Source organism: Canis aureus, chromosome 9 (assembly GCF_053574225.1).
Source record: "Canis aureus isolate CA01 chromosome 9, VMU_Caureus_v.1.0, whole genome shotgun sequence".
NCBI lineage: Eukaryota > Metazoa > Chordata > Mammalia > Carnivora > Canidae > Canis > Canis aureus.
The window spans coordinates 50,627,991-50,652,696 of NC_135619.1; the positions used below are offsets into that span (position 1 = coordinate 50,627,991).

The window sequence follows — 24,706 nt, forward strand, 5'->3', positions numbered from 1 at the left end:
GCTGAGCCACCGGGCTGCCCTGTACTATCTTTTATGTAAAAATAAATATAAGGGCCACATAACTCTTGGCTTTGAATAGAGTTGGGAAGTCTGAGTCCCTAGAAGCAAGGGACAAAGGCATTATGAAAAAACAAAAAAGCCAGGTTTTCTTTTTAGGAGCTTTTTATTGATAATCAGTACAACATAGGATCTGAGAAATTTCAAATAAGGCAGCATCAGAGCAAAAAGAAAATAAAATACTAAATTTTTAAGCTGAATATAACTGCAATTTTTTTCCATCTAAGAAACAAACTCTTTCTTCTAAGTGGCAAATAGCTAGCCAAATGAGTTGATTCCAATTAGAGCAACATAATTCTGATGAGCCAGTATTTAAAAAAAAAAAAAGTGATTTCCCTTAAATATAAGGAAAATTTAGGAATCTCTGGGATTATATTTAATTCCACTTGGAATTTAGACAATATGACCTTTCATTCAACCCAGCCTGTAGTCGTTGGATTGGATTAAATATCACTATCAGTTGCCAGCTGTGATAAGTAGAGATATAACAAAGGGTATTCTATTACCAAATAAAAATTTTTATTACCTCATGTTTAGGAAGGCAAATCAAAAAAAAAAAAAAAATGACCCACTAGGGTCATAAATATATTTTATTAAAGTTCCAATCACCTTAAATGATTGAAGATTCTGACATTTCTATATAGTAGTGGTAGTAATAAGTTTAAAATCTACACAGTGCACAAATTTTTTCCAAGTTTTCACTATCCTTAATCACTGAATCACTGCCATGGGGCAGATTAGCATAATCTAAGTGAGTAATGAGGAAACAGAAAAATAAATGACCTATGTCTTCTGGCTGAGGACCAGAGATTATTCTCTCAGAGCCAGGAGCTTTCTCCTACTTCTCCTAGTACACTAGGTAAAAACTGTATCAGAAAAGACTGATTCAATTGAAAATCTATTTTTTTTAGCTCATCAATTTCTGACTTAAAGTTCAGCTATATCAAAAGGAACAAAAGGCATAAAGACATTTGAATTAATGGTAGCCAAAGAATTTGCCAAAGCATTTCTTTTTTACTATTTCATACCCTGAAGAGCCTTGAAATTTCTTAGGCCCCAATCACTCTACATTCAGGGTTCTTTCATTAAAAATTATCACTAATGAGAAATGCAGGCAAGGTAAAAGAACCTAAAAAAATTCGGCAAGTAATATCTGGTTATACTTACTTAAGGCAAGAGTCTTGCACACTTTCATAGCTGGAATACTCCTTGATTTCTGGGCCTAAAAAACTTTTGAAATAGTTTTCTAAAAAAAAAAAACAATAACTCCATTTGCACCCAAATTAATGACTGAAACATTATTGATTGTTGAAGCCAAATCTGAAATTTAACACTTGGTACACACCACAAAAAGTTGATTTATCCAGTGAGTACTGAGGTATCCTTGAGAAGTGATTTTAGAAGCAGGAACAGTGACGATGATGGATTAGTGGTCATAAATCACTAGGACAAAGTGGCATTCATCGAAAAAGAAAGCAGTTGTCACAACTGTGGGATAAGTAGAAATGGATTATGTCCTGTGTAGTGTGGGTTAAATGAGAGGCTCAGGAAAGCTTGGCAGAGGGGTCTCCCCCCACTGCCATTTATGGAGGGCTGTGTTTGAGGAACAACCAAAGGGTGAATTATTTCTGTCCTATTTCCCCATCCAAGAGGTCCTCTTCTAGTTACTGGAAGATCTTCTTTCCATACATTAATCTTCCCTTCCTTCAAGTCATCAGAAAAGGGGAGAACTTCTAGAAAATAGGTCTCAGTTCTCATACCATGTAAGCATTTCACAGTTACAAAAGCTATCTCAGAAGCTGAAGTAAGAAGAGCAAGTGAAAATCTGGTTTCAGAGTTACAGTAGGAGTCTCCTAGAGCTACGTTGCATGGGTTTGATGGTCTTGAGAAAAATTTTAGTTACCAGGTATTCCAGTCCTAGGAATCTGACTTGAGCAAAGTCGGCAAATAAAGTTGGTCAAGAATATAGAGAGATTACTCAGGGTGGACTGAGTCTAGAACAAACTTGTTTCTAACGGCCCATGGTAGGCATGACTACGGCAGGTGAGGAAAGAGTGGCATCTTCTTCTTTCCACTGAGAAGTGATGGTCTTAATCTGTGTGTAGAATTGGATGCCCTAAAGAGGACAAAGGGGGAAAAAATAGAGGTAGCATATATTCCTGGGGGTTTCATGATTTTTCTTTGAATCAACTTTTGAAGGAGGTGCTGAAAAGTGCTACTCACATTCCCACTTGAGGAATTGGTGCACCCAAAATCCAACATATTGTTCATTAGATCATCTATCTAAAACATTTAGCATAATACCTCCCACAGAGTAAATAGTCAAACCCTAGCTATTATTGTGTTGAAACTAGTCAAGAGGATCTAAGTGGAAAAATTGAACAATGTAATTTATTAAACTCACAGTTCATTCTGTTCCTAGGGCTTAAAGTCTTGTGCTCTCAGGTCTTGGAACATGGCTCAAATCCTGCCTCTCTTCCTTATCAACTGCCATGTAACTTTGGGCCTTAACTGTTATCTATGGCCCAGCATAGCGTTGCTGTGAGGAGAAAATGAAATAACCTACAAACATCCTAGCAAAGTAACTGCTATTCAATAATTGTTAGTTTTTCTCTCAGGAAGGAGAGAAAAACTAACAATTAGGGATGAAATACATGCTATTTCTGACAACTGTCAGTGATAAATAGCTCTATATCTGATGTAATAAAATCCATAACATCTTATAAATCTAAAGTAAAATGTCTGATATTACTCAAAATCACTTCCAAATCATGTATAATGTGAACCAAAAAAATTCAGCATATTTAAGACTATATATATATATATGTATATAAACTATATATATATATAGTTTATTTTGTAAGATTAGGTTTCAGTGAAAGAGAATAGACTGATAAGAGCTAAGACAAAAAATACTAGCAAGCTAGGGGCCCCTGGGTGGCTCAGTCAGTTGTGTCTGACTCTTAATTTCAGCTCAGGTCATGATCTCAGGGAGGTGGGATGGAGCCCTGCACTCTGTGCAGAGTCTGCTTGTCCCTCTCCCTACCCTTTGCTGCTTCCCTACTCCTCTTAATTACATATATACATACATACATACATAAATATATATATTTTTATATATATATTTATATTATATATAAATATATATATACATACATATATACATACATACCTAAATAAAATCTTTAAAAATACTAGCAAGCCAAAAAATACTAGCAATACTACTGCTAGAAAAACATTACACTAGCTTGATCAAAGTACTCTTCTAAAATTATTTGACAAAATCTGGACCATGGTACTTTATTGAAAAAAACTGACAGATTATTACCTACTTTCAAGTTTTTTTTCCAAGATGCAAAATAGCAATTTGATCACCTAAGAATTTAAGACTTCAAGCTGTATATGGGGTCAGTCTTTTCCTTCAACCAGAATGACTTACAGTAATTAAACCAAAACAGGGGAGAAAAAAAGCAATAGTTTTACTCTGCTTCCCTGGAAAGAAATTTTTTTTTTTAAGATTTTATTTATTCATGAGAGACACAGAGAGGCAGAAATACAGGCAGAGGGAGAAGCAGGCTCCCTGTGGGGAGCCTGATGCAGGACTTGATCCCAGGACCCTGGGATCACGACTTGAGCCAAAGGCAGATGCTCAACCACTGAGCCACCCAGGTGCCCCTGGAAAGAAATTTTTCTTAATAGTATCAAACTAGTCAATTACACAAAAGCTGTGACTAATGCACAAAGTGAATAAGCTGCCTCCAAAAAACCAAAATGTTTTCTTAACCAGTTAGTCATACTATTACATTCTGCTATGCAATATGCACTGTTAATTTTTAATTGAACTATAAAAGAGATCTGTATAGAAAACATGTCATTTAATTACTGAAGGTTCCAAAATGGCTGTATTACTATGGAGCTACAAAGAAGTTCCACTCACCAATTTGTTCAACACATATTTGAGCACTTGGCTCTGTGCCAGATACTACAGTTAAGAAGTAAATAATAATTATGGTGTGATGAGGACTTCTTATCATGGCTTACACAGCCCGATGGGACTTCCCTTGCCTATCTCTGTATCTTCATCTCACTCTCTGTGCCCCTGCTTATTTCTGCTCTTTGAAATTGCTGTGCTTCTTCCTGCTTTAGGACATATGTACCTGTTAAAGGATGTGGGGATAGTGATTTAATCTTACTAATCTTATGAAATATATAGGTACTAATGTTATTCTCATTTTATAGATAAGAAACTCGAGAGACGGTGCATTCTCCCAAAGTCACACAGTTAATAACTGGCGGAGCTGGAATGTGAAACCAGACCATTCAGTTCCAGATCTCCTTAATTTTTCTTGTTCAGTGATGTATTTATAGTGCCTAGAATAGGGTTTGGTACAAAGAAGGTGCTCAGGAAAATTCTTGTAAATGAATAACTTACAAGAGAAAAATGTGCAATGGGAGCACACGATGGCATATCTAACCTAGCTTCAAGGAAGGAGGGTGGTAGTGGTCAGAGGTGATTTTCTGGAGGAGTCCATGCTTTAAACTTAGACAAGACAGATGATTGTTAGATGAAAAAAGGGAGGTAGGAGGAGAGGATCTCAGACAGAGGAAAGGATATACATAAAGGCTTGGACTTCCTCATGTTCTTTCCCCAAAATCTTGCTGCCCTGAGGTATTCAGGAAGCAGCAGCTTTGGCAAAATTTTGTTACTTTTTAAATTTCTTCTAGGGGACCTCCTGACAAGCACTATTGAACAGTGTATGACCCCACAGAAGCTACTCACAGATCCTTCCTTGCAGAATCCTTGTTCCTGAATATGTTCAAGAAACTTTCTTAGAAGAAAAAACGTTTTCTTACAATTACCTGTTTGCCATAGAAATTGGTGTCTCCCCTGAAGGAAGATCGAGAGCCGGTGAATGAGAACATTGGCAAAGGCACTGGAATAGGGACATTCACCCCCACCTAAAGCAGAACAAATCCACAACAAATAAAAGGACTCAAACAAAGGAACTCTCCATCTAGAAGCACAAATGCCTGACATCAGAGAGACCAATTTTAAATACCCTAACTTCTACCCCATCTTGCATCCCATGAACTTTGATTCCTAAGGAAGAAATGGGGCATTACAGGAAATCAGAGGGGCGGTGACTAATCACTTTACCACCTCCCTTAGGTAGGAAACAGTACATGGCTACAAGAATCTCCTAAAAATCCTGTTCACAAACCTGTCCAACATCCACCAGGTGGGAATATTTTCGAGCAGTGGCTCCATTGGTGGTGAAGATGGCAGTTCCATTTCCATATGGATTGCTATTTACTATCTTGATGGCTTCATCCAAAGTGTCTGTCTCCAGAACCACAAGAACTGGACCAAAAATCTCCTCTTTGTAACAGGTCATAGTTGGCTGTCAGGAGAGATGCATCCAGAAAAGTTAGTATTTGATGCTTATCTGGTACTTTATTACCCACTGTTTATATGGACAGCTTTCATGTTAGGAATCTCTCCATTTTTAAACCACCTTTTTAAAAAAGTCCTTTCTTGCTGTGTTCCATCTTCAAGCTGTAAACCAATAAACAACTTGAAATTCCTATTAACTATAAATACACTCCTGTCCTTTAAGCACTGTAGTTTTAGGTCCCATGACCCATCACCGTTTTCCTCTTTATACCTGTAAAACCTGTTTACACAATTGTTATCTTACTGATAGGTTACATGAAATTCATTTTTCATAAATATATATCGAAAACACCACAGGAGAGTGTTTCTGTGCTAAACTTAGCTGTGGTAAGTTTCCTTTGCTTCTCAAATGAGTCTGTATAATTATATTTTGATACAGGTCACATTAAACATTCAAAACATCCTTCACCACTGCAACTAGTCAGTGTGTTTGTTGCTAATAAGTGGGTTTTTCTCCTATGGTTCTATGACAAGAGGCTTCTTAATCTCTACTATACTTACATTCAACTCTTAATTATTCAGGATTATAGTAGGATTAGTGGGGACATATGAATTTCAAAAAAAGCCTCCTAACCTCAATTTATTTAGTCATTAATTTTAGCTGAGAGACTTGCAGAGTTTCGATAAATAAAAATTGAGATCAATTCTTTTTCATATCTTTCTGGCGAAGATGCAACTAAATTTGGGGTGCAGAGTAGATGCTCAATAAATATTGGGTGATTGATTATTGATGGAGACACTGCAATAACTATAAGCTAGATAGCAAGGAGCAGGAAGAGAAAAACATTAAGTAAGTAACAAAAGATAGGGTTGGCAAAATACAGCCTATGGGCTAAATGTGGCTTGCTGCTTGTTTTTGTATAGCTGACAAGCTAAGAATGGTTTCAGTATTTTCTAAATGGCTGCAAAAGAAATCAATCATGACATGAAAAGTTATTTGAAATTAAAATTCCATTGTCTATAAATAAAGGTTAATTTAACAGCCAGACAACATTAATATGCTTTCACACTAAAACGTCCATAGTGAGTAGTTGTGACAGAGACTGTATATCCTTACAAAGCCAAAAATATTTACTATCTAGCCCTTTATGGAAAGTTTGCCAGCCATTGGTATAGTGGAAGGAGGTTGGGAATCAGGATAGGAGGCTCATTCAGACTCAAGGTAAAATAACTGAGGAATACCAGCAAGAGACAAAGACTCAGTCATTAAATGGTTTCGTTTATAAATTGGAAGGATGAGATTCCATAGCTCCTAAAATGCTTTTAGTGCTCATATTTGTGAAATAAATAACCCAGAGTTGTTCACCTTGACATTTGAGATGATGGTTGGTCCAACAAAGTTGCCGTTTTCATAGCCTTTCACTTTAATTTTTCGACCATCAAGAAGAATAGATGCTCCTTCCTTTGTTCCACTATCAATCAGATTACAGACTCGCTCTTTGGCCTGGGGGGTTATCAGAGGGCCAAGATCAGCTCCAGGTTGGTCTCCTGTAAAACAACATAAAAGTAAGATCTTCATTATAATAAATTATGACTGTCAACTAAAGATGATTCCAAATGGCAAGTACAGTGGAAAGAGAGGCAATGGTTAAAGAGTCAACATGCTTACTCCCATTGATCAGGCCAATGCTCAAACCAAGAGCTTAATGTCACAGATGCAAAGTCTAAAGGAGCCAGGCAGATAACTGATTACCTGCATTGACTCTCAGGTTTTTGGCACGCTCCACCAACTCTGGCAGCCATTTCTTAGCTTCTCCTACAAGGATTGCTGTGGAAAGAGCCATGCAGCGCTGCCCCGCAGCTCCAAATGCTGCCCCAACCAGCTGGTTCAGGGTATTTTCCTTATTGGCATCTGGCATGACTACTCCATGGTTCTTGGCTCCCTAAGGAAATACAGAAAGTACATGAATCCCCCTTGGCAAAATTCAGTTAGGCTAAGAAAATAAGCAAAGAATCTGAGATTTCAAATGGGAATTTAAGGAAAGAGAGAATATACCCTTTGTTGCTTTGAGGCTAGATTTATTATCATTTTGATACTGCTAAAGTCTTGGTAGCACAGAGCGAATCTCCAGGTTACTTTTTTTCTACTTCCTTAGCTGATAAGCTGATATGTGTTTATTTAGATCAAAACCATCACCAAAAAGCATAACAAAACCTCCAGTCACAAACTGACAAGCTAAGTACTGCATCCAGAAACCAAGAATAACTCCCTTCTCTTTCCTAAATTAGACAAGAAATAGTCTATTGACTGCTGGGATTTCCAATTATATGAATAGTGATGTAAACAAAGAGCTTGCCAGTAATAATGCCAGTGGCCAGCTGAAAGGTGAACTAGATGGACCTTTTGAATACACCACTTCAAGAACCAAGAACCAAGAGGTTCCCCAAATTGACTTGCTTCCAGATGCATAGCCTCATGAAACATAGCTACGTAAGATAACATGGTCATGTCCATGCATGTTTCTAGATACAGTAGTCCCCCCCCTTTTCCGTGGTTACACTTTTGACAGTTTCAGTCACACAAAATCAACTGAGGCCTGGAAGCAGATGATCCTCCTGATGCTGTGGCACAACATCACCACCTCACCTTGTTTCATAATATAGGCATTTTATCATCTCACATCATCATCATCATAAGGGTGAATAAAGTATAATAAGACATTTTGAAAGAGAAGCCATATTGTTACAGTGTATTGTTAAGATTGTTCTATTTTATTATTATTAATCTCTTACTGTGCCTAGTTTATAAATTAAAATTTGTCATAGATACATATGTATAGGAAAAAATATAGTATACATGGAATTTAGTACTATCCAGTTTCAGGATCCACTGGGGGTCCTGGAAGACATCTCCCAGAGATGAACAGGGACTACTGTACAACTGTAGTGGAGTCCATGAATAGATACCATGTCTGCTACTTAATTTTATCCCATTACACATAGTATATTATTAGACACAGAATATACTCAGTAAATATGTCGTGAACGGGTAGGGACTTAAGTCAAAATGGCCAAGACATTTAGCCATGAAAAGAAATAAGTAGGCATATCAGAAGCAGGTTCCAAGCCTGTGCATAGGTGGCTATCCTTTCTGCAACATTAACCAAAGGGTGAGAAAGCGGTAATTGAACTTTATATTTAGTATCAAAGAATTAATATGTATTAGGCAAGGAGCTAGTAAGAGAAGAGCAAACTGCAACCAAGGAAACCACACTCACATACAGGGATATTTGGCTCTTTCTAGTACCTTAGATAGCTTGGACTCTCAGGCAAAGCGTATCTTTGACATTATAGTAGTTAGGATATGCCTTGACAGGAAGGAAAGATAAAGCACTAGAAAGCATGGTATGAAGGAAGATACAGGGCCAGAACCAGAATCCAGCTGTTACCTCTAAAGCCCAAAGCATTTGAATAACATTCTTAGGGAGAAAGGTGCCCTTTGTGATCAAGATTAGGTGTATAGGATAAAAAGGTAATGAAAGGGACTTAGGATAAAACTCATCACAAGGTTCATGGCTAAAGGTTCATTCAGGATGAACTGGAAATAAAAATACACTGGCATTAGAGTGGGAAATAGCCCCTCTGTTGAAGAGCTGTCTGTAGGTAATTTCAATACATATAACAGATTTAGGGGAAAAAGGAACAGGAAGTCACCATATTGGCTTGAACTCTCTTGCCATGTCGCGACCCTCTCTCGAAGATATACTCTCCTGCCTGGTTGGATCCCACGAAACTGATTGCTTTGATATCCGGATGATCACAAATAAAGTTTACAGCTTTAGGAAGAAAATAAATGATTACTACAAAGGAACAAATAGCTGTGGGCTTCTCAACATGGCAAATTTCCCCTTTCCCATTGCTGTGAATGAGAAGCTTCCATACTTTTATTTTTCTATTCTAGATTCCAATTTTGAAGTTCTTTCCATCTCTTAAATTCTTTAAAAAAATGTTTTTATTTATTTTATTTGCGAAAGAGAGAAAGCATCCATGCATGTGTGTGCATGCACATGAGGGGGGCGGGCAGGGAGAAGAGGAAAGGGATGAGGTTGGGGAGGAACCCCAAGCAAACTCCCTGCTGAGCACAGAGCCCAATTCAGGGCTCCATCTCACCACCCTGAGATCATGACCTAAGCCAAAAGCAAGAGTGAAGGGGTGGGGATGGCCTGGGTGATGCAGTTGTTTCAGCTCAGTTCATAATCTCAGGGTTGTGATATTGAGCCCCACATCAGGGTCTGCACCAGCACTTTCTCCTTCTGCCCTTCCTGCTTGTGTTCACTCTCTATCTCAAATGAATAAAAAAATCCTATTCATTTCTGAGGTGGGGTGGGGGGGAGAGAGCAGAGGGAAGGGGCAGAGGGAGAGGGAGAAGTAGACTCCCTGCTGGGCAGAGAGCCTGATGTGGGACTCGATCCCAGGACCTGGAGATCCTGACCTGAGCTGAAGGCAGATGCTTAACCATCTGAGCCACCCAGGTGCCCCTAAAAAAGTCTTTAAAAACAAAAACAAAAATTCCTGTTTTCCTCCAAAATAGCAGCTTTTTTTTTTTTTTTTAAAGATTTTTATTTATTTATTCATGAGAAACACAGAGAGGCAGAGACAGAGGCAGAGGGAGAAGCAGGCTCCATGCAGGGAGCCCGATGTGGGACTTGATCCCAGGACCGCAGGATCACGCCCTGAGCCAAAGGCAGATGCTGAGCCACCCAGGTGTCCCAAAATAGCAGCCTTAGGCAGCCTCGGTGACTCAGCAGTGTAGCGTTGTGGCGCCTTCAGCCCAGGGCCTTTTAATACTCAAGTTGTCCTTTAAGAATGTGGTATGTCCTTAATTGTCACTATATAACCAGGACTCTGGTTGCCACTCTCATACTACTGTGCCCTCATGGGAGCAGCAATATAGCTTAGTATTTAAAAGTAAAAGCCAGGGAACTCTGGGTGGCTCAGCGGTTTAGCGCCTGCCTTCAGCCCAGGGCATGATCCTGGAGTCCTGGGATCAAGGTCCGCATCGGGCTCCCTGCATGGAGCCTGCTTCTCCCTCTGCCTGTGTCTCTGCCTCTCTCTCTCTCTCTCTCTGTCTCTCATGAATAAATAAAAATAAATAAATAATAAAAATAAAAGTAAAAACTAGAGTCAGCTTTCCTGGGTACTTGGCTTTGATAGTTTCTAGCACTGTGACTTTGGGCAAATTACTTAATTTCATTATGCCTCAGTTTTCTTACCTGTAAAATGGAAAAACATTACCTACTTGAGGGATTGTTATAAAGAATAAATGAGATAATATATGAAAGGCACTAGAAACAGTACCTAAAACACAGAAATGCTTTTTAAGTGTTAGCTATTACTACATGAATTAGAATGTCTTTAAGATCTAGAAATTTTCTCAATATTGAAGAGAAAACTTTATCTTTTATTTGGGTCTTGCCCTAATCCAGACTTCTTTGTCCCAAGGTGTTCTGTAGGGCAAGAAGCATTGCTACTCCTCAATTAGTTACTTTAGCATAGAGATGGCAAACAGTCAACACACATTATCTTCAAACACGGAGATTACTGTTAGTAAATCCCTTCTTCCCTAGGTTCCTCATCCTAAAATATTCCTTTGCCACTCAACACCTTGATTTTTTTGGTAGCCAGATTAAATGCCATGTACAGAAGGGCAGTTACCTTCATGTTGTCCATGGATGATATTCAGTGTCCCATCCGGGGCACCAGAGTCCTGGAGCAGCTTAGCAAGAAGCATGCTTGCTCCAGGAACTCGCTCTGATGGTTTCATCAGGAAGGTATTTCCACACACCATGGCCATGGGAAACATCCAAAGAGGGATCATGGCAGGAAAATTGAATGGAGCAATGCCTGCACATACTCCCAGAGGCAGACGGTAGGAATAAAGGTCCATATCTTTGGTGATGGATGGCATGGTCTCTCCCAGCATGAGAGATGTCACACTGCAGGCATGCTCGACCACCTCTGGAACAGAGAAGTAGTCAGACCACCAGCTCTCCACTGTGTACTACTTAGCTTCATCATATTCTAGTCATTCCTGAGGATAAAGAATGGCTCAGGCCAATGACACAGGGAAGAAACCTTGATTTGCCCTTCCATGTGAAGGGGATGTACAAAATGAGATTCTCCAAATGGGGGGAAAAAGAGAGTGAAATGCATGTACCTACTGGAAGATCAAGTAAAATAAATGAAGCAAACTATTTTCTATGTACCTGAGAAGTATTGTTATTTCCCACAAGTATTAAAAAAGATGTTATGGGATAGCAAAATCTACCTGGAAGAAGCAACCTCCCATTCTGAGATCTTTGCCTCCTATCTTCCCTTTGCTCTTTCCCAAAAGGTTCCTGAACTCCCAAAGAGGGACTCCCAGCTTACGAAGGCCTCGGAATACATCTCCTTCTGCATCAGCGAGGGTCTTCCCTTGTTCCAGTGTGATTAACTTGGCAATTTCTTTCTAGAGAAAAAGCACACAAATAGAAACCAATGCAAGGATGTGCATTGGTTTTAGTTCTTAGGTAGCCAAGGAAGAACAAAAAAGTACAAGAAGTAGTACAAGGGAGAAGTAGTACAAGGGAGAAAGCCATGATCTATGACTTTCTGGATTATAGAGTTAACAGAGAGCAGCTGAAAGGGCTTCTGTGTGGGTGTGACAAGTATCCTAGGCAACAGTTTGGAAAATGACACCATTCTAATTTCTTACCAAGTTTTCTTTAATGAGTTGTTGATAGCGGAGCAGGACCTGCTGGCGGCTTAACACAGAAGTGTCTGCCCATGCAGGAAAAGCACGTTTGCAAGAAGTAACGGCTGCATCCATTTCAGCCTTGGTGGCCTGAGGAACCCGACCAATGACCTCATTGGTGGCCTGATGGGAAAAAGCAGCACATCATCTTTTGCATCATCATCACCTTCTCCATTTTTCATCTAGTCACAGGGGCAGCATTATGTACTTCACATGACACACACCCAGGTTCCTAACTTCCCACCACATTCCCAGAATTCTGGACTAGTCAGTTTAAATCCCAAAGCAGCTTTGCTTACTGGGTTGTGGATGTCAATCCATTTGTCACTTTTGGATTCAACAAATTTCCCATCAATGAAGAGCTTTACAGTTGGCTGGAAAATAAAAACCCCACAAAACTTTATATTAGTTCATTGCTTCTCTCTCCTTCACAAAGAGGAAGGAATTCAGGGTTGATAAATGAATCATCTGTTCTCTAGAAATGTTACCACAAGGAAAGAGATACATGGTGTACTTGTCTATAGCCTTAAGATGTGGCTGAGCCTCTATTATGATCTCTCTTGAGAAAGGAAACTTCCTTGATAATCAGTGTGGAACTTTACGTCACTATGAGGCTTACACTAAAAAAGTAGTAGCTTCTGTGTTAACAAAGACTAGCTCGTAAGGCTTGTTGGCCAGCTGACTTTCTAACCTCTCACCATGGGCATGTATTACCTTTGTGATAAAAAGTTGTTTTGTTTTTTTAATATTTTTGTGTGTAGTTTTTCTAAGAAGTAGCTTGCTTACATTAAATTTTCAGAGGGGGCTGTGGACTAAAAAATGTGAAGGACTACTGTGTTACAGTGTGTGCTTATAGATAAAAAGGATTTTGAGCACCTATCCTTATTAGATTCTAGATACTGCAAATGGCTGACAGTTTTATAAAAACAACTTATAAAGATTGTGAAGAGGACAACTATCTGGCAGAATCAATAAAACCTCTAGAAGCCATGAAAATGTATTTTTTGACATAGTAATCTTACCTCAGAATGGAAATTATCTAAAAGAAGGGAAAAAACTATATAAATGTTTGCATTATAATATTGAAAAATTGAATCAATCTAAGTATTATATGGGAAAATTTTTAGTTAATTCTGGCTATATATATTTGGCAGAATATTATGCAGCCATTAAAAATAGTAAGTATAAAGAGCATTTTGCAATACTGAAAATGTTTATGACATAATTAAAATAATACTAGATAAGAAAACCAAGAGAGAAAATTTCACATATATTCTTGTCACAAATTTGTAAAGAAAGTAAATGGGAAAAATCCCAAAATTATACTGTATTCCTTCTTGGAAATCCAACTTCAGTGCCAAATAAACTTACCACTGAAGAAGAGAAGGAGTATGCTGGATACCAAGTGGAATTCACCTTGGAAGAGACCTGTGAGGTAAAAGAATGATTATTTTGATGAGAGCAGAAAATTATTAAAGACTTAGCAAATAGCTACTATATACTTAACATTACACTAGTTACTGTAGGTATATGGAAGAGGACTTGGTATTTGCTCTTAATGGTCATACAGTCTTTAAAGAGAAAAGATAACAGTCTATGAGGTACAGCAAACTATGAGAAAATAATAATCCATAATGATCACGTCCTCAATTTCCAGAAGAGTCCTGATTTAAAAATGTTTTTTATTAGACCATATTTTCCTAATATTTGGCCTGAAAAATGTCATCACCACAGATCCTAATATGAAAATTCTTAGATGGTATTTAACACAACAGGTGTCATATGTCTGATAGTACATAACCAAGTGTCAAAGGTAGTATAATATGCCCATATAAATATTTATTTTTTTAAAGATTTTATTTAATTATTCATGACAGACAGAGAGAGAGAGAGAGAGGGGCAGAGACACAGGCAGAGGGAGAAGCAGGCTCCATGCAGGGAGCCTGACATGGGACTCGATCCTGGGTCTCCAGGATCAGGCCCTGGGCTGAAGGCGGCGCTAAACCACTAAACCGCTGAGCCACCCGGGCTGCCCCCATATAAATATTTAAACACAAATGCTCATAGCAGTTGTAATAGCCCAAAACTTAGCAACAACCTAAATGTCCACTATTGAATGGGTGAATAGGGAACCTAATGAGGTATATCCATACACTAAAATAATACTCAGCAATGGAAAGGAACTATTATACATGCAATAACATCGATAACTACAACAATTATACTGGGTGAAAGAAATCAGACAAAACAGTACACACTGTACAATTCCATTTATATAAAACTAGAAAATGCAAATGAACCTATAGGGTGAGAAAGCAGATCAGTGGCTGCCTGGGGATGATGGAGGAAGTACAGAAGACAGAGTAAAAAGAAAACATTTTCTGATGGATATGTCCACTATCTTGATTGTGATGATGTTTTCACAGGCATATGCAAATATAAAACTTATCAAATGAAATACCCTAAATATGTACAGTTTATGTCAATTTTACTTCAAGAAAGCTGTTTTAAAAAATGCCACATGTAGGGATCCCTGGGTGGCGCAGCGGTTTGGCGCCTGCCTTTGGCCCAGGGCGCGATCCTGGAGACCCGGGATCGAATCCCACGTCGGGCTCCCGGTGCATGGAGCCTGCTTCTCCCTCTGCCTGTGTCTCTGCCTCTCTCTCTCTCTCTCTCTCTCTGTGTGACTATCATAAATAAAAAAATAAAAAAAAAAATGCCACATGTACCTTATAGGAAAAGAATGTACTATATAGTTAAGATTTAATAGGCTATAATCAGCATGTTGGAGGGAGAGGGGTCAGTTACAATAAAATAATCCCTCATTTGTATATATGCTATGGAAGTTGTTTTAAGAAATATTCAAAGACAAATATATCAAATTCAGAAAACAAACATTTAGAATGGGATATAAAGGAAAACTGCAATCTAATAATCTTTTATCTTGTCTGAAGACAGACATATTAACCAAAGTGCTTAGGGCTAAACGAGGTACAAGAATTTGTGTTCTTGCAGCACCAACCAGGGGAAAGGATGCAGGTCCTTTGGGCCAGCAGACAATTCTTCCAAATGCCTCATCTACTTCCTCTCCCATTCCCCACAAAAACTTTCAAACCATCAACACTCTTCTGGAGCCCACCATGTCTTATTTATAGCAATGTTCCCAACACCAACATGTTACCTGTTACATAGTAGGTGTTTAATAAACATCTACAGTACAAATGAAAGGTCCACTGGATAGCTAACTGCCCCCACCCCAGACTAGGTTAGCAGCCAGTACTAACCCTATCAGGTTTTTCTGTCTTAGTTGTAATTGCCTGGGTATTTGTTGCCTAAAAGGCTGAAGTTTGGGCAGCCTGGTGGCTCAGCAGTTTAGTGACGCCTTCAGCCCAGGGCCTGATCCTGAAGACCCGGGATTGAGTCCCACATCAGGATCTCTACATAGACCCTGCTTCTGTCTCTGCCTCTCTCACTCTGTGTGTGTGTGTCTCTCTCATGAATAAATAAAATCTAAAAACAAACAAACAAAAAGGCTGAAGTTCCATTAAGGTAAGCACTACATCTGACTTGCTCACCTACTTTACAATTGTTATGGTCAAGATTGTCCCAATATGGAAAATAGCAAGTTGTTGGTGCTCATTCGATGTTACTCCTATATTATTATACTTTTTTTTTAAATTTTTATTTATTTATGATAGTCACACACACACAGAGAGAGAGAGAGAGAGAGAGAGAGAGGCAGAGACATAGGCAGAGGGAGAAGCAGGCTCCATGCACCGGGAGCCCGACGTGGGATTCGATCCCAGGTCTCCAGGATCGCACCCTGGGCCAAAGGCAGGCGCTAAACCACTGCACCACCCAGGGATCCCCTATTATTATACTTTTTGCTCTCACTCCTTGCTATTTCAAAACTTTTCGTATCTCCTTACTATTATCTCTTATCTCCTTACTATCTCTATCTCCCTGCTACTTATTTGCTCTTATTCCTTGCTATTTTTTTTTTAAATTTTTATTTATTCATGAGAGACACACACAGAGAGGCATAGACATAGGCAGAGGGAGAAGCAGGTTCCATGCAGGGAGCCGGACATGGGACTCGATCCTGGGTTTCCAGGATCACACCCTGGGCCAAAGGCAGGCACTAAACCGCTGAGCCATCCAAGCATCCCAATTCCTTGCTATTTCAAAGCTTATCTCACTCCTTGCTATTTCAGAACTTACTCTCTTTAAATTTCCAACCCTGGGGACACCTGGGTGGCTCAGTGGTTGAGCGTCAGCCTTTGGCTCAGGGTGCAATCCCGCAGTTAAAAAAAAAAAAAAAAATTCTAACCCTACTGCTTCCCCTCTCTTAAGAGCTGACCTTTGTTTTTTCTACTTCAGAGGGATTGGAAACCATCAGATGAGAACTTTAACTTCCTACTAGCAAATCTACAAAACTGACCTATACCCATCCTTTTTTCCTCCCTTTCTCTCACTCTCCCTCTCTCTCTTTTAAAGATTTATTTACTTGTGTGTGTGAGAGAGTGCATGGTGGGGCAAGGAGGGGGAGAGAGAGAGGGAGAAGCAAACTCTCTGCTTAGAACAGAGTCTGGTGTGGGCCTTGATCCCAGGACCCTGAGAACATGACCTGAGTCACAGGCAGACATTTAACTGACTGAGCCACCCAGGCACCCCTTTTCCTCCTTTCTTCTTACAAGGGAGCAGGTAGCTAGCAAGCTCAGTGGGGAAAAAGTGACTGAAAGACTGAAGTGCACAACTAGTATCTGTGGACTAACTGATGAGGTTCCTCTGCACCTGTGCTCTAAAACCCACCTTTCCTGCCCCTCCCACCCAGACACATCAATTATCCTTTCTTTCCTGAAACTTAAACATCTCTCCATCCAATAGCAAGGATTCTCTTTGCTAATTACCTTTTATTTCCTCATTTCCCACGAACCCTTCAGTCTACTCCAACCTTCATGACCAAACACCAGTGACTTCCTACATCCCTTGGGTTCTTCCCAGTCTTCCTATACTTGATTTTTCATGCCCTTTTCACTTGTCTTCAGGGATGTCCTGTGTCTCTTCTGACACATCTCTGCCTTCTGTGCTGATTAGTCCTCTGCTACCTGGCCACTATCTATTTAAATTCAAGGTTTTGTCCTAGGCTGCCTTTTCCTATTCTGCACATTCTCCCTGGATGATTTCATCAACTCCTGTGGCTTGATGATCTAGATTCTGATGATGCCCAAATCTGTAGTTCTTAGCCAGCTCTTCCTCTTCAGATAACACCCACCCAACTGTCTTCACTATGCCTCTACCTTGGTGTTATTCAGGTACATATTGAAAAAGTGGAAGTCCTCACCTTTCTCTCATCAAGCTGCCTGGCTTTCTCTATCCCACCTTTCAGTGAAGGGGGCCACTATTCACCTAAGTTGCCCAAGAAGAAACCTGAATGTCACCACAATTCCTCCCTCTCTCTCCACAGTGAATCAAACAATTCCTGGCAATCTGTCCTCCTAGAAGTCCTTGGAACACAGACCTTTTTCTCTACCCCTCCTGCCATCCCCATAGTCTCTATCATCATTGTCTCTCACCTAGACTTAACTGTTTCCTAACAGATCTCTCAACCTCCAATCTTAAGCTTGCTGAATCTAGTTTCCTACCCTAAGCCAGTGAGGTTTTCTAAAACACAAATCTGGGCAGATTACTCTTTTTTTTTTTTTTTAAAAGATTTTATTTATTTATTCATGAGAGAGAGACAGAGACAGAAACACAGACAGAGGGAGAAGCAGGCTCCATGCAGGGAGCCTGACTGACTGGATCCCGAGTCTCCAGGATCACATCCTGGGCTGAAGGTGGTGCTAAATCATTGAGCCACATGGGCTGCCCAGGGCAGATTACTCTCTTGTTTAAAAAGCTCTAATGGCTTTCCTCTGTTTTTAGATAAAGACTAATCTTGATGTTGCTTAGAAGACTTCATCTCAAGTTTCATAGCTTGAAAGGCCTTTCCTCCTTGCTGTATATGCTCTAGGCATTTTGGAACATGTTTTGTGTTCTGTGTACATGCTGTCCCTTCTTGCCTGGAATTGTTTCATCCCATTTGCTTGGGTCTCTCCTACTCCTTAGCCTCTTACTTAGCAATCACTTTGGGTATCAGTGCAGGTCAGTTTTGTATGTCTGGTAGTAGGTAGCTGAGGGAGTTCTCAACTGATGGTTTCTGTAATCTCCAAAGTAGGAAAAGACAAAGTTAACTTCTGAGAGTGAAAGCAGAAGTAGCAGAGTCAGAAGCTTTTAAGTCAAAATATCAAGTCTAGACCAAGCACCTAATTATTAGGTCTCTCTCTCCTTAAAGATCACTAGATGGCTATGTCCTCAGCCCCTGACACCATTCCTGAAATAGAGTAAGCATTCAATAACATTTTTTACAGAATGAAAGAATGAGTACTCACCAAGCAATCAGTTAGTATTATGTTTCATGCATACTCTCTTACAAGGCAGGAAATGTATAGATCAGCCAATGAGCATTCTAAGCCACTTAATTTTACTTTTTTACTTATACACAACTTCCCTGACATCAAGAGGGTATGAAAGGAACTGCATGTGGCATAACAAAACATTAATATAGAGTTTTTGACAGGTTGGGTCTCCTATCTTCATTTCTCAAGAAACACTCATTAGCACTGTTGCTGAAGAAAGTATCCTCTATCCAGTCACACCAAAATTCTTCCTCTCTTGGTGTTTATGTCATACTTGCTATTTCCTTTATCAGGCACTCCCTTGCACTCCCTTTTCCCTTTGGCTGAAGGTCTATTAGTCTTGCAAAAGTCAAGCCTGGAGCGAATTCTTTTGGAATCTTTTCCTGAATGGACAGGTTGAGTTTGGGATAGTTTCCCTACACCCCTGCAGTTGTCTGTGCACTATCATTGCGTTATAACAGAGGAGTTTTCTTTTCTTTATTTATTCATGAGAGACACAGAGAGAGAGAGAGAGAGAGGCAGAGGGAGAAGCAGGCTTCATGCAGGGAGCCTGATGTGGGACTCGATTCCAGGTCTCCAGGATCAGGCCCTGGGCTGAAGGCGGCACTAAACCGCTGAGCCACTAACAGAGGAGTTTTCAGTGAGTGTTTTACTTACCTCTCCTTTCCCAAAGCCTGGGGACAGTGCCTGACACAAAAAGAGATACCAAAACTTAAGTCCTGAATTCTTAGCCCCATCAGTCACTAGCTGAAAGACCCTGGAGTGTCAGGTAATTTACTTAAGTGTCAGGTAATTTACTTCATTATAATCATGAATTCCAATCTTCACAAATATTCTTAAAAACCAGAAAGTGGTGGAGCTTGGCAGGTGGGGGTGGGTGGGCTGGGTGGCAGTCAGTAGAGCACCTACTCTTGGTTTTGGCTCAAGTCATGATCGCACAGGCATGAGATCAAGCCCCGCATTGGGCTCCATGCTCAGTGTGGAGTCTGCTTGAGAGTCTCCCTGTTCTTCTGCCCCTCACCCTACTTGTTCTCTCTCTCTTTCTCTGAAATAAATAAATCTTAAAAACAAACAAACAAACAAACAAACAAAAAAAACAAGAAGGTGGTGAAGGTGGGAAAGAATGCAAGTGTGATTGTAAACCCTGTACTCTTTAAAGCACATCTCAGAGGCAAATCACAGAGTTTCTTTAAGACTGGTTTTCTTGGGACGCCTGGGTGGCTTAGTGGTTGAGCCTCTGCCTTCAGCCCAGGCCATGATCCTGGAGTCCTGGGATCGAGTCCCACATCAGGCTCCCTGCATGGAGCCTGCTTCTCCCTCTGTCTGTGTTGTGTCTCTGCCTCTTTCTGTGTGTCTCTCATGAATAAGTAAATAAAATCTAAAAAAAAAAAAGACTGGTTTTCTTATCTCTGAATATGAGTGATAAACCCATTGTAAGTTGAAAATGCATTTAATATACCCAACCTACCAAATGAACATCACAACTTAGCCTAGCCTAGCTTAAACATGTTCATGTTACATTAGCCTACAGTTGGGCAAAATCATCTAACACAATTACTATTTTATAATGAAGTGTTGAATATCTAATGCAATGAACTGAATATTGTTTCTGAAAGTGAAAAAAAGAATGATTGTATGGGTACAGAATGGTTATAAGTGTATCAATTGTTTAACCTGGTGATCATGTGGCTGACGGAGAGCTGCCCAGCATCCCCTCAAGACTATCATACTGCATTTCACTGGGATGCAAAGGGCATAAAAACTCAAAATTCCAAATACAGTTTCTACTGAAGGCATACTGCTTTCACACCACTGTAAAATCAAAAAGTTTTAAGTTGAGCTATCGAACATCAAGCACCATATGTACTTAAAATTACTGAAAACACAAGCTCTTTCCTTTATAGACCCTTTTGATGATGCTCTGAAATTCATGACTGTCAGAATCTAGACTACTTTATTTTTAGAGATTTTATTATTTGAGAGAGAGCAAGAATTAGATAGCAGGAGCAGAGGGAGGGGCAGAGGGAGCTGGAGAAGTAGGCTCCTGATGTGGGACTTGATCTCAGGACCCTGGGTTCATGATCTGAGTCAAAGGCAGATGCTTAACCATCTGAGCCACCCAGGCACCCCCTAGACTACTCTTTATCAGAGTTTCATGTTACAGTTGTTCCTATTTGGCTAAAGATTACCATTTCTGTTCTTTTTCAGGTCAACTCAGAAGTTTCTTCAAATGAATCAGAAAATAGTGTCTGTGTCCAAAATAAAGTGCATAGGAAGGATGATTCTTCTCCTTGATTTAAAGGACAAAATACGGGGATCCCTGGGTGGCGCAGCGGTTTGGCGCCTGCCTTTGGCCCAGGGCGTGATCCTGGAGACCCGGGATCGAATCCCACGTCAGGCTCCTGGTGCATGGAGCCTGCTTCTCCCTCTGCCTGTGTCTCTGCCTCTCTCTCTCTCTCTCTCTCTCTGTGTGACTATCATAAAAATAAATAAATAAATAAAAATAAAATAAATAAAATAAAAAATAAATAAAGGACAAAATACTTTTTTTTTTATTTTTTTTTTTTAAGTAGGAAGAGGGTTGTGGAGGGGAGAGAGAGAATCTTAAGCAGACTCCAATCCCAGCATGGAAACTTGATCCCACAACCCTGAGCCAAAATGATTTGGATGCTTAACCAACTGAGACACCCAGGTATCCCAGGACAAAATATCTTCTTAAGGCTATTAATGACTCACTGTGATGGTGAGGAGGCAAAGGAAAAAAGTCAATTTTGGTAAAAGATTTCAAGGATAAGTTGGTAATGGAAATTATAGGGTAGAAACTTTGTATCTGTACTACTAAAAAAAAGATACTAGAAAAATAGAACTTGGATCACAGCAAGAAATAGATGAATAAAGCCAGACTAACAAACTCTTCCAGCCCCTTCTCTACGCTGTCCCTTTAAATAGCATTTTTTTAAAAAAATATTTTATTTATTCATGAGGGACACAGAGAGAGAGACAGAGAGAGAAGCAGGCTCCTTTCAGAGAGCTGGATGCGGGACTCAATCCTGGACCTCGGGAATCATGCCCTGAGCCAAAGGCAGACATTCAACCGCGGAGCCACCTAGGCAACCCTTTATTTATTTTTTTTAATTTTTTAAAAATTTATTTATGATAGTCACACACAGAGAGAGAGAGAGAGAGAGAGAGGGAGGCAGAGACATAGGCAGAGGGAGAAGCAGGCTCCATGCACCGGGAGCCCGACGTGGGATTCGATCCCAGGTCTCCAGGATCGCGCCCTGGGCCAAAGGCAGGTGCCAAACCGCTGCGCCACCCAGGGATCCATCCCTAGGCATCCCTTTAAATAGCATTTAAACATGAACCTTTGCTGACTTTGCTAAGAATCTTAAAAATGTGTTAGTTTCTGCAGTAGAACTCACTGCAACCTGGTAAGTATTAATATTATCTAAAAGTCCAGCAATATGGAGGAAGAAGTTCCCAGGTTGGACGTAACAAGTAAGAAGGGCAATGTTGTTTCTTGTAGGGTGGAGAATGTTTCTGGCAGTAAATCTTGCCTCCTAAGTCCTTGCTAGGCTGTGAAAACTGGGGAAGGACTATGAAGAGAGTTAGAAACCACAGGCCTCAGGCATGCAACTCCTGGTAGAACCTCTCCCCTTAGGCTAGCTTCAGAAAGGGCCTAATCCCCACCATGGGCAAGCGTTGAGGGTGTGTTGGCACACTAAGAGCTAACTTTGGGCTAGGAACTTAGAATTAACACTTCCTGTTTCTTTTTTTTTCTTTTAGATTTTATTTATTTATTCATGAGAGACACACAGTGAGAGGCAGAGACATAGGCAGAAGGAGAAGCAGGCTCCCTGCCAGGAGGCCTGATGTGGGACTTGATCCCAGGACCCCAGGATCATGCCCTGAGCCAAAGGCAGATGCTCCACCACTGAGCCACCCAGGCACCCCCCTTTTTATTTTCAATCACCTGTTTTAGAGATGCTTATCACTTCATTCTTCAATCATTTTTTTTTTTTAAAAGAGATGTTTAGTCCCTGGCATGTGCTTGGGACATCATGGTAGCATAACTATGCGTTATTTACCACCAACATGAATAATGTAACTTTGCTAAAGGTCTAACCAAGTCTTAGCAGGAAAAGGCCAGTCTACAGACCGTGGAAAATACAAAGAGGGAAAACAGCTCAGCGAATAGCTGCTTGGGGGGGGGGGGGGGGAACCTGGTGTACGCTTTCTAGAAGGAGATTCAAAGTTCATGTACTGACCCTCCCCCTCATGTGCTTCCTTCCCTTACCATGGATTACAGACAGTGAGGTAGGGTGGGGGGAAGGGAACAATCTGGTCGCTCTGGGCAGGAGAAGGTGACCAGAAGAGGGAATTTCTGGTGAGAGAGAGGTGACTGGCACGGAGGTGAAAGGGAGTCACGGTCAGGGAACGACAAGAGGTGCGGGTAAGAGTGATTGACTGCAGAGGCAGGCAGGGCCGAAGGAGCAGAGTGGGCCCAAGCCAGATAAGGAGAGCCTTCAGAGTAAAAGGGCAGCGGGCCAGGGGTGACAGTCCAGGATCCAACGAGGGCGGGTAAGAAGTGAGGGGCTGGGACAGGGGGGCCGCGCGCGTCCGGTGGGAACAGAAAGGTCGGCTAAGAAGTGGGGTTCTTTTGGCTTAGATTGTGGACGGAAAGGACGCAATTCCTAGCTTCGCGATCCCTCGGTCCCACGCTCACTCGCCTGCAGGATCCGTGCGCGCATTGCCGCCGCCGCCACGACCGCCGCCATGGTCCTCAGCCGCCTCTCACCCTCCTCTACGCGCCCCTACTGCGGGTGACTCCCCAGAAGCTCCAGGCCGCGCAGGCCTAGCCCCTCCATCCTGCCGCACCGCTTCATTGGTGGACGAGGCTATCTTTAGCCAATCACGCGCCCTAACACTTGACCCCACCCCTCGGTCCCAGCCTTGGACACATGCGATTGGTCAGAAGGGGAAGAGCCCTCCCACCTCAGCAAATTCTGTTGGCGGAGGTAGGGCAGTGCCCCGACTTGGGTACTCAGTAATGGGCGCTCGGAGGAGACGCCCCCTAAACGGGAACCGCGATTGGCCACAGGGACGACCGCCACCCCACCCCCTCACCGAGGAGAGTAAATAAGACCCTGCAAGAGCTTCGCAGTCGCGCCACCTCATCCACTGCGCGAGGGGGTGTGGCCAGCGCTGGGGGCGGGGCTAGGCAAAGATGGCCCTATGGGGCGGGGAAATGAAAAGAGGCTGCGAGCTGGCGATTGGGTCTCTGGGGGAGGGGCGTGGCTTATGGATCTCCGCTTTCCCGCCGACGGTTGGCGGTGTCACGTGACATGGGTTGGAAGATGGCGTCTCCCACAGACGGTAAGAACTGGCTTAGAGATCTTTAGGCTGCAACCTCCCTTGCTCCGCTGGGGACTTCCACTCTCTTGTCTGTCCCTCAAACTTACACTTTTTTTTTCCTTGGGCTCCCACTCTTTACAGTTTTCCTTAGGATGCGAGTGCGTCCTCAAGCTCGCGGGTTCTTCACAGCACCTCCGGAGGTACCCGGTTTCCCCTCTGTGCACCAGGAGGGTGGAGGAGGGTGCGCACCCTAGTGTGGCCCATTCCAGGCAAAAGGACGAGGGTCGCTCTAGCCCTCTCTTAGCCCCATTTGGGTGAGGCAGAGCCGAGGAGGAGATGCTTCTAGGGTAAATGTGGTGCCTTAGTGAAAGCTTAGCTTTCCTCTTCCTAGGGCGCCCCATTGAAGGGTCGAATTTCTCCGTTGTGAGCATCTGAAACGATTCTCTCAAACCCTAGCTAGGGTTGGTGGCTGACCTCATCCCGGGATTAAGCCGCAGAGGAAAACCTGATACTCCTGTCTGTCTCACTAGATTGGGATGGTTGCCCTATATTGGCCGCTCCCAGTGAGAGTCCGGAAGGAAGATGACAGACAATTGAGCTTTTCAGTGAGGTCATAACACTTATCTCATACTCTCTTGCTTCTGCTGC

At 41.4% G+C, this 24,706-nt stretch overlaps 3 protein-coding genes across 9 annotated transcripts in view; 2 read left to right on the forward strand and 1 right to left on the reverse strand.

Moving 5' to 3' along the window:
* Positions 1 to 21,031, forward strand: part of BBOF1 (basal body orientation factor 1) — a 56,166-nt gene extending 35,135 nt beyond the window's left edge. Inside the window, exon 11 of one of the 5 annotated variants that reach the window (XM_077909966.1) lies at positions 20,912 to 21,031. In XM_077909966.1, the coding sequence (XP_077766092.1) occupies positions 20,912 to 20,998 (87 nt within the window). In that variant the 3' untranslated portion in view covers positions 20,999 to 21,031. Of the gene's footprint in view, positions 1 to 4,782; positions 5,921 to 20,911 lie in introns of those variants that run through there. The other 4 variants (XM_077909964.1, XM_077909962.1, XM_077909965.1 and 1 more) reach the window with 4 other exon arrangements.
* On the reverse strand, positions 145 to 23,805 carry ALDH6A1 (aldehyde dehydrogenase 6 family member A1). Of its 2 annotated transcripts, none has more exons than XM_077909969.1 (12): positions 23,434 to 23,794; positions 13,617 to 13,673; positions 12,545 to 12,619; positions 12,207 to 12,368; positions 11,882 to 11,960; positions 11,168 to 11,470; positions 9,167 to 9,288; positions 7,206 to 7,395; positions 6,819 to 7,000; positions 5,280 to 5,459; positions 4,918 to 5,016; positions 145 to 2,173 (listed from the first exon to the last, which is right to left on the reverse strand). In XM_077909969.1, the coding sequence occupies exons 1-12, from the start codon at positions 23,479 to 23,481 to the stop codon at positions 2,069 to 2,071; spliced, it is 1,602 nt and encodes a 533-aa protein (XP_077766095.1). In that variant the 5' UTR covers positions 23,482 to 23,794; the 3' UTR covers positions 145 to 2,068. The 2 variants fall into 2 exon arrangements, with proteins under 2 accessions (XP_077766095.1, XP_077766094.1); XM_077909968.1 differs by lacking the exon at positions 145 to 2,173 and adding an exon at positions 3,571 to 3,732 and having other exon boundaries at positions 23,434 to 23,805.
* LIN52 (lin-52 DREAM MuvB core complex component) overlaps positions 23,709 to 24,706 on the forward strand; it is a 111,501-nt gene continuing 110,503 nt past the window's right edge. The window contains exon 1 of one of the 2 annotated variants that reach the window (XM_077909971.1): positions 23,709 to 24,079. In XM_077909971.1, the coding sequence (XP_077766097.1) occupies positions 24,049 to 24,079 (31 nt within the window). In that variant the 5' untranslated portion in view covers positions 23,709 to 24,048. The remainder of the gene's footprint in view (positions 24,080 to 24,706) is intronic. The other variant, XM_077909972.1, reaches the window with a different exon arrangement.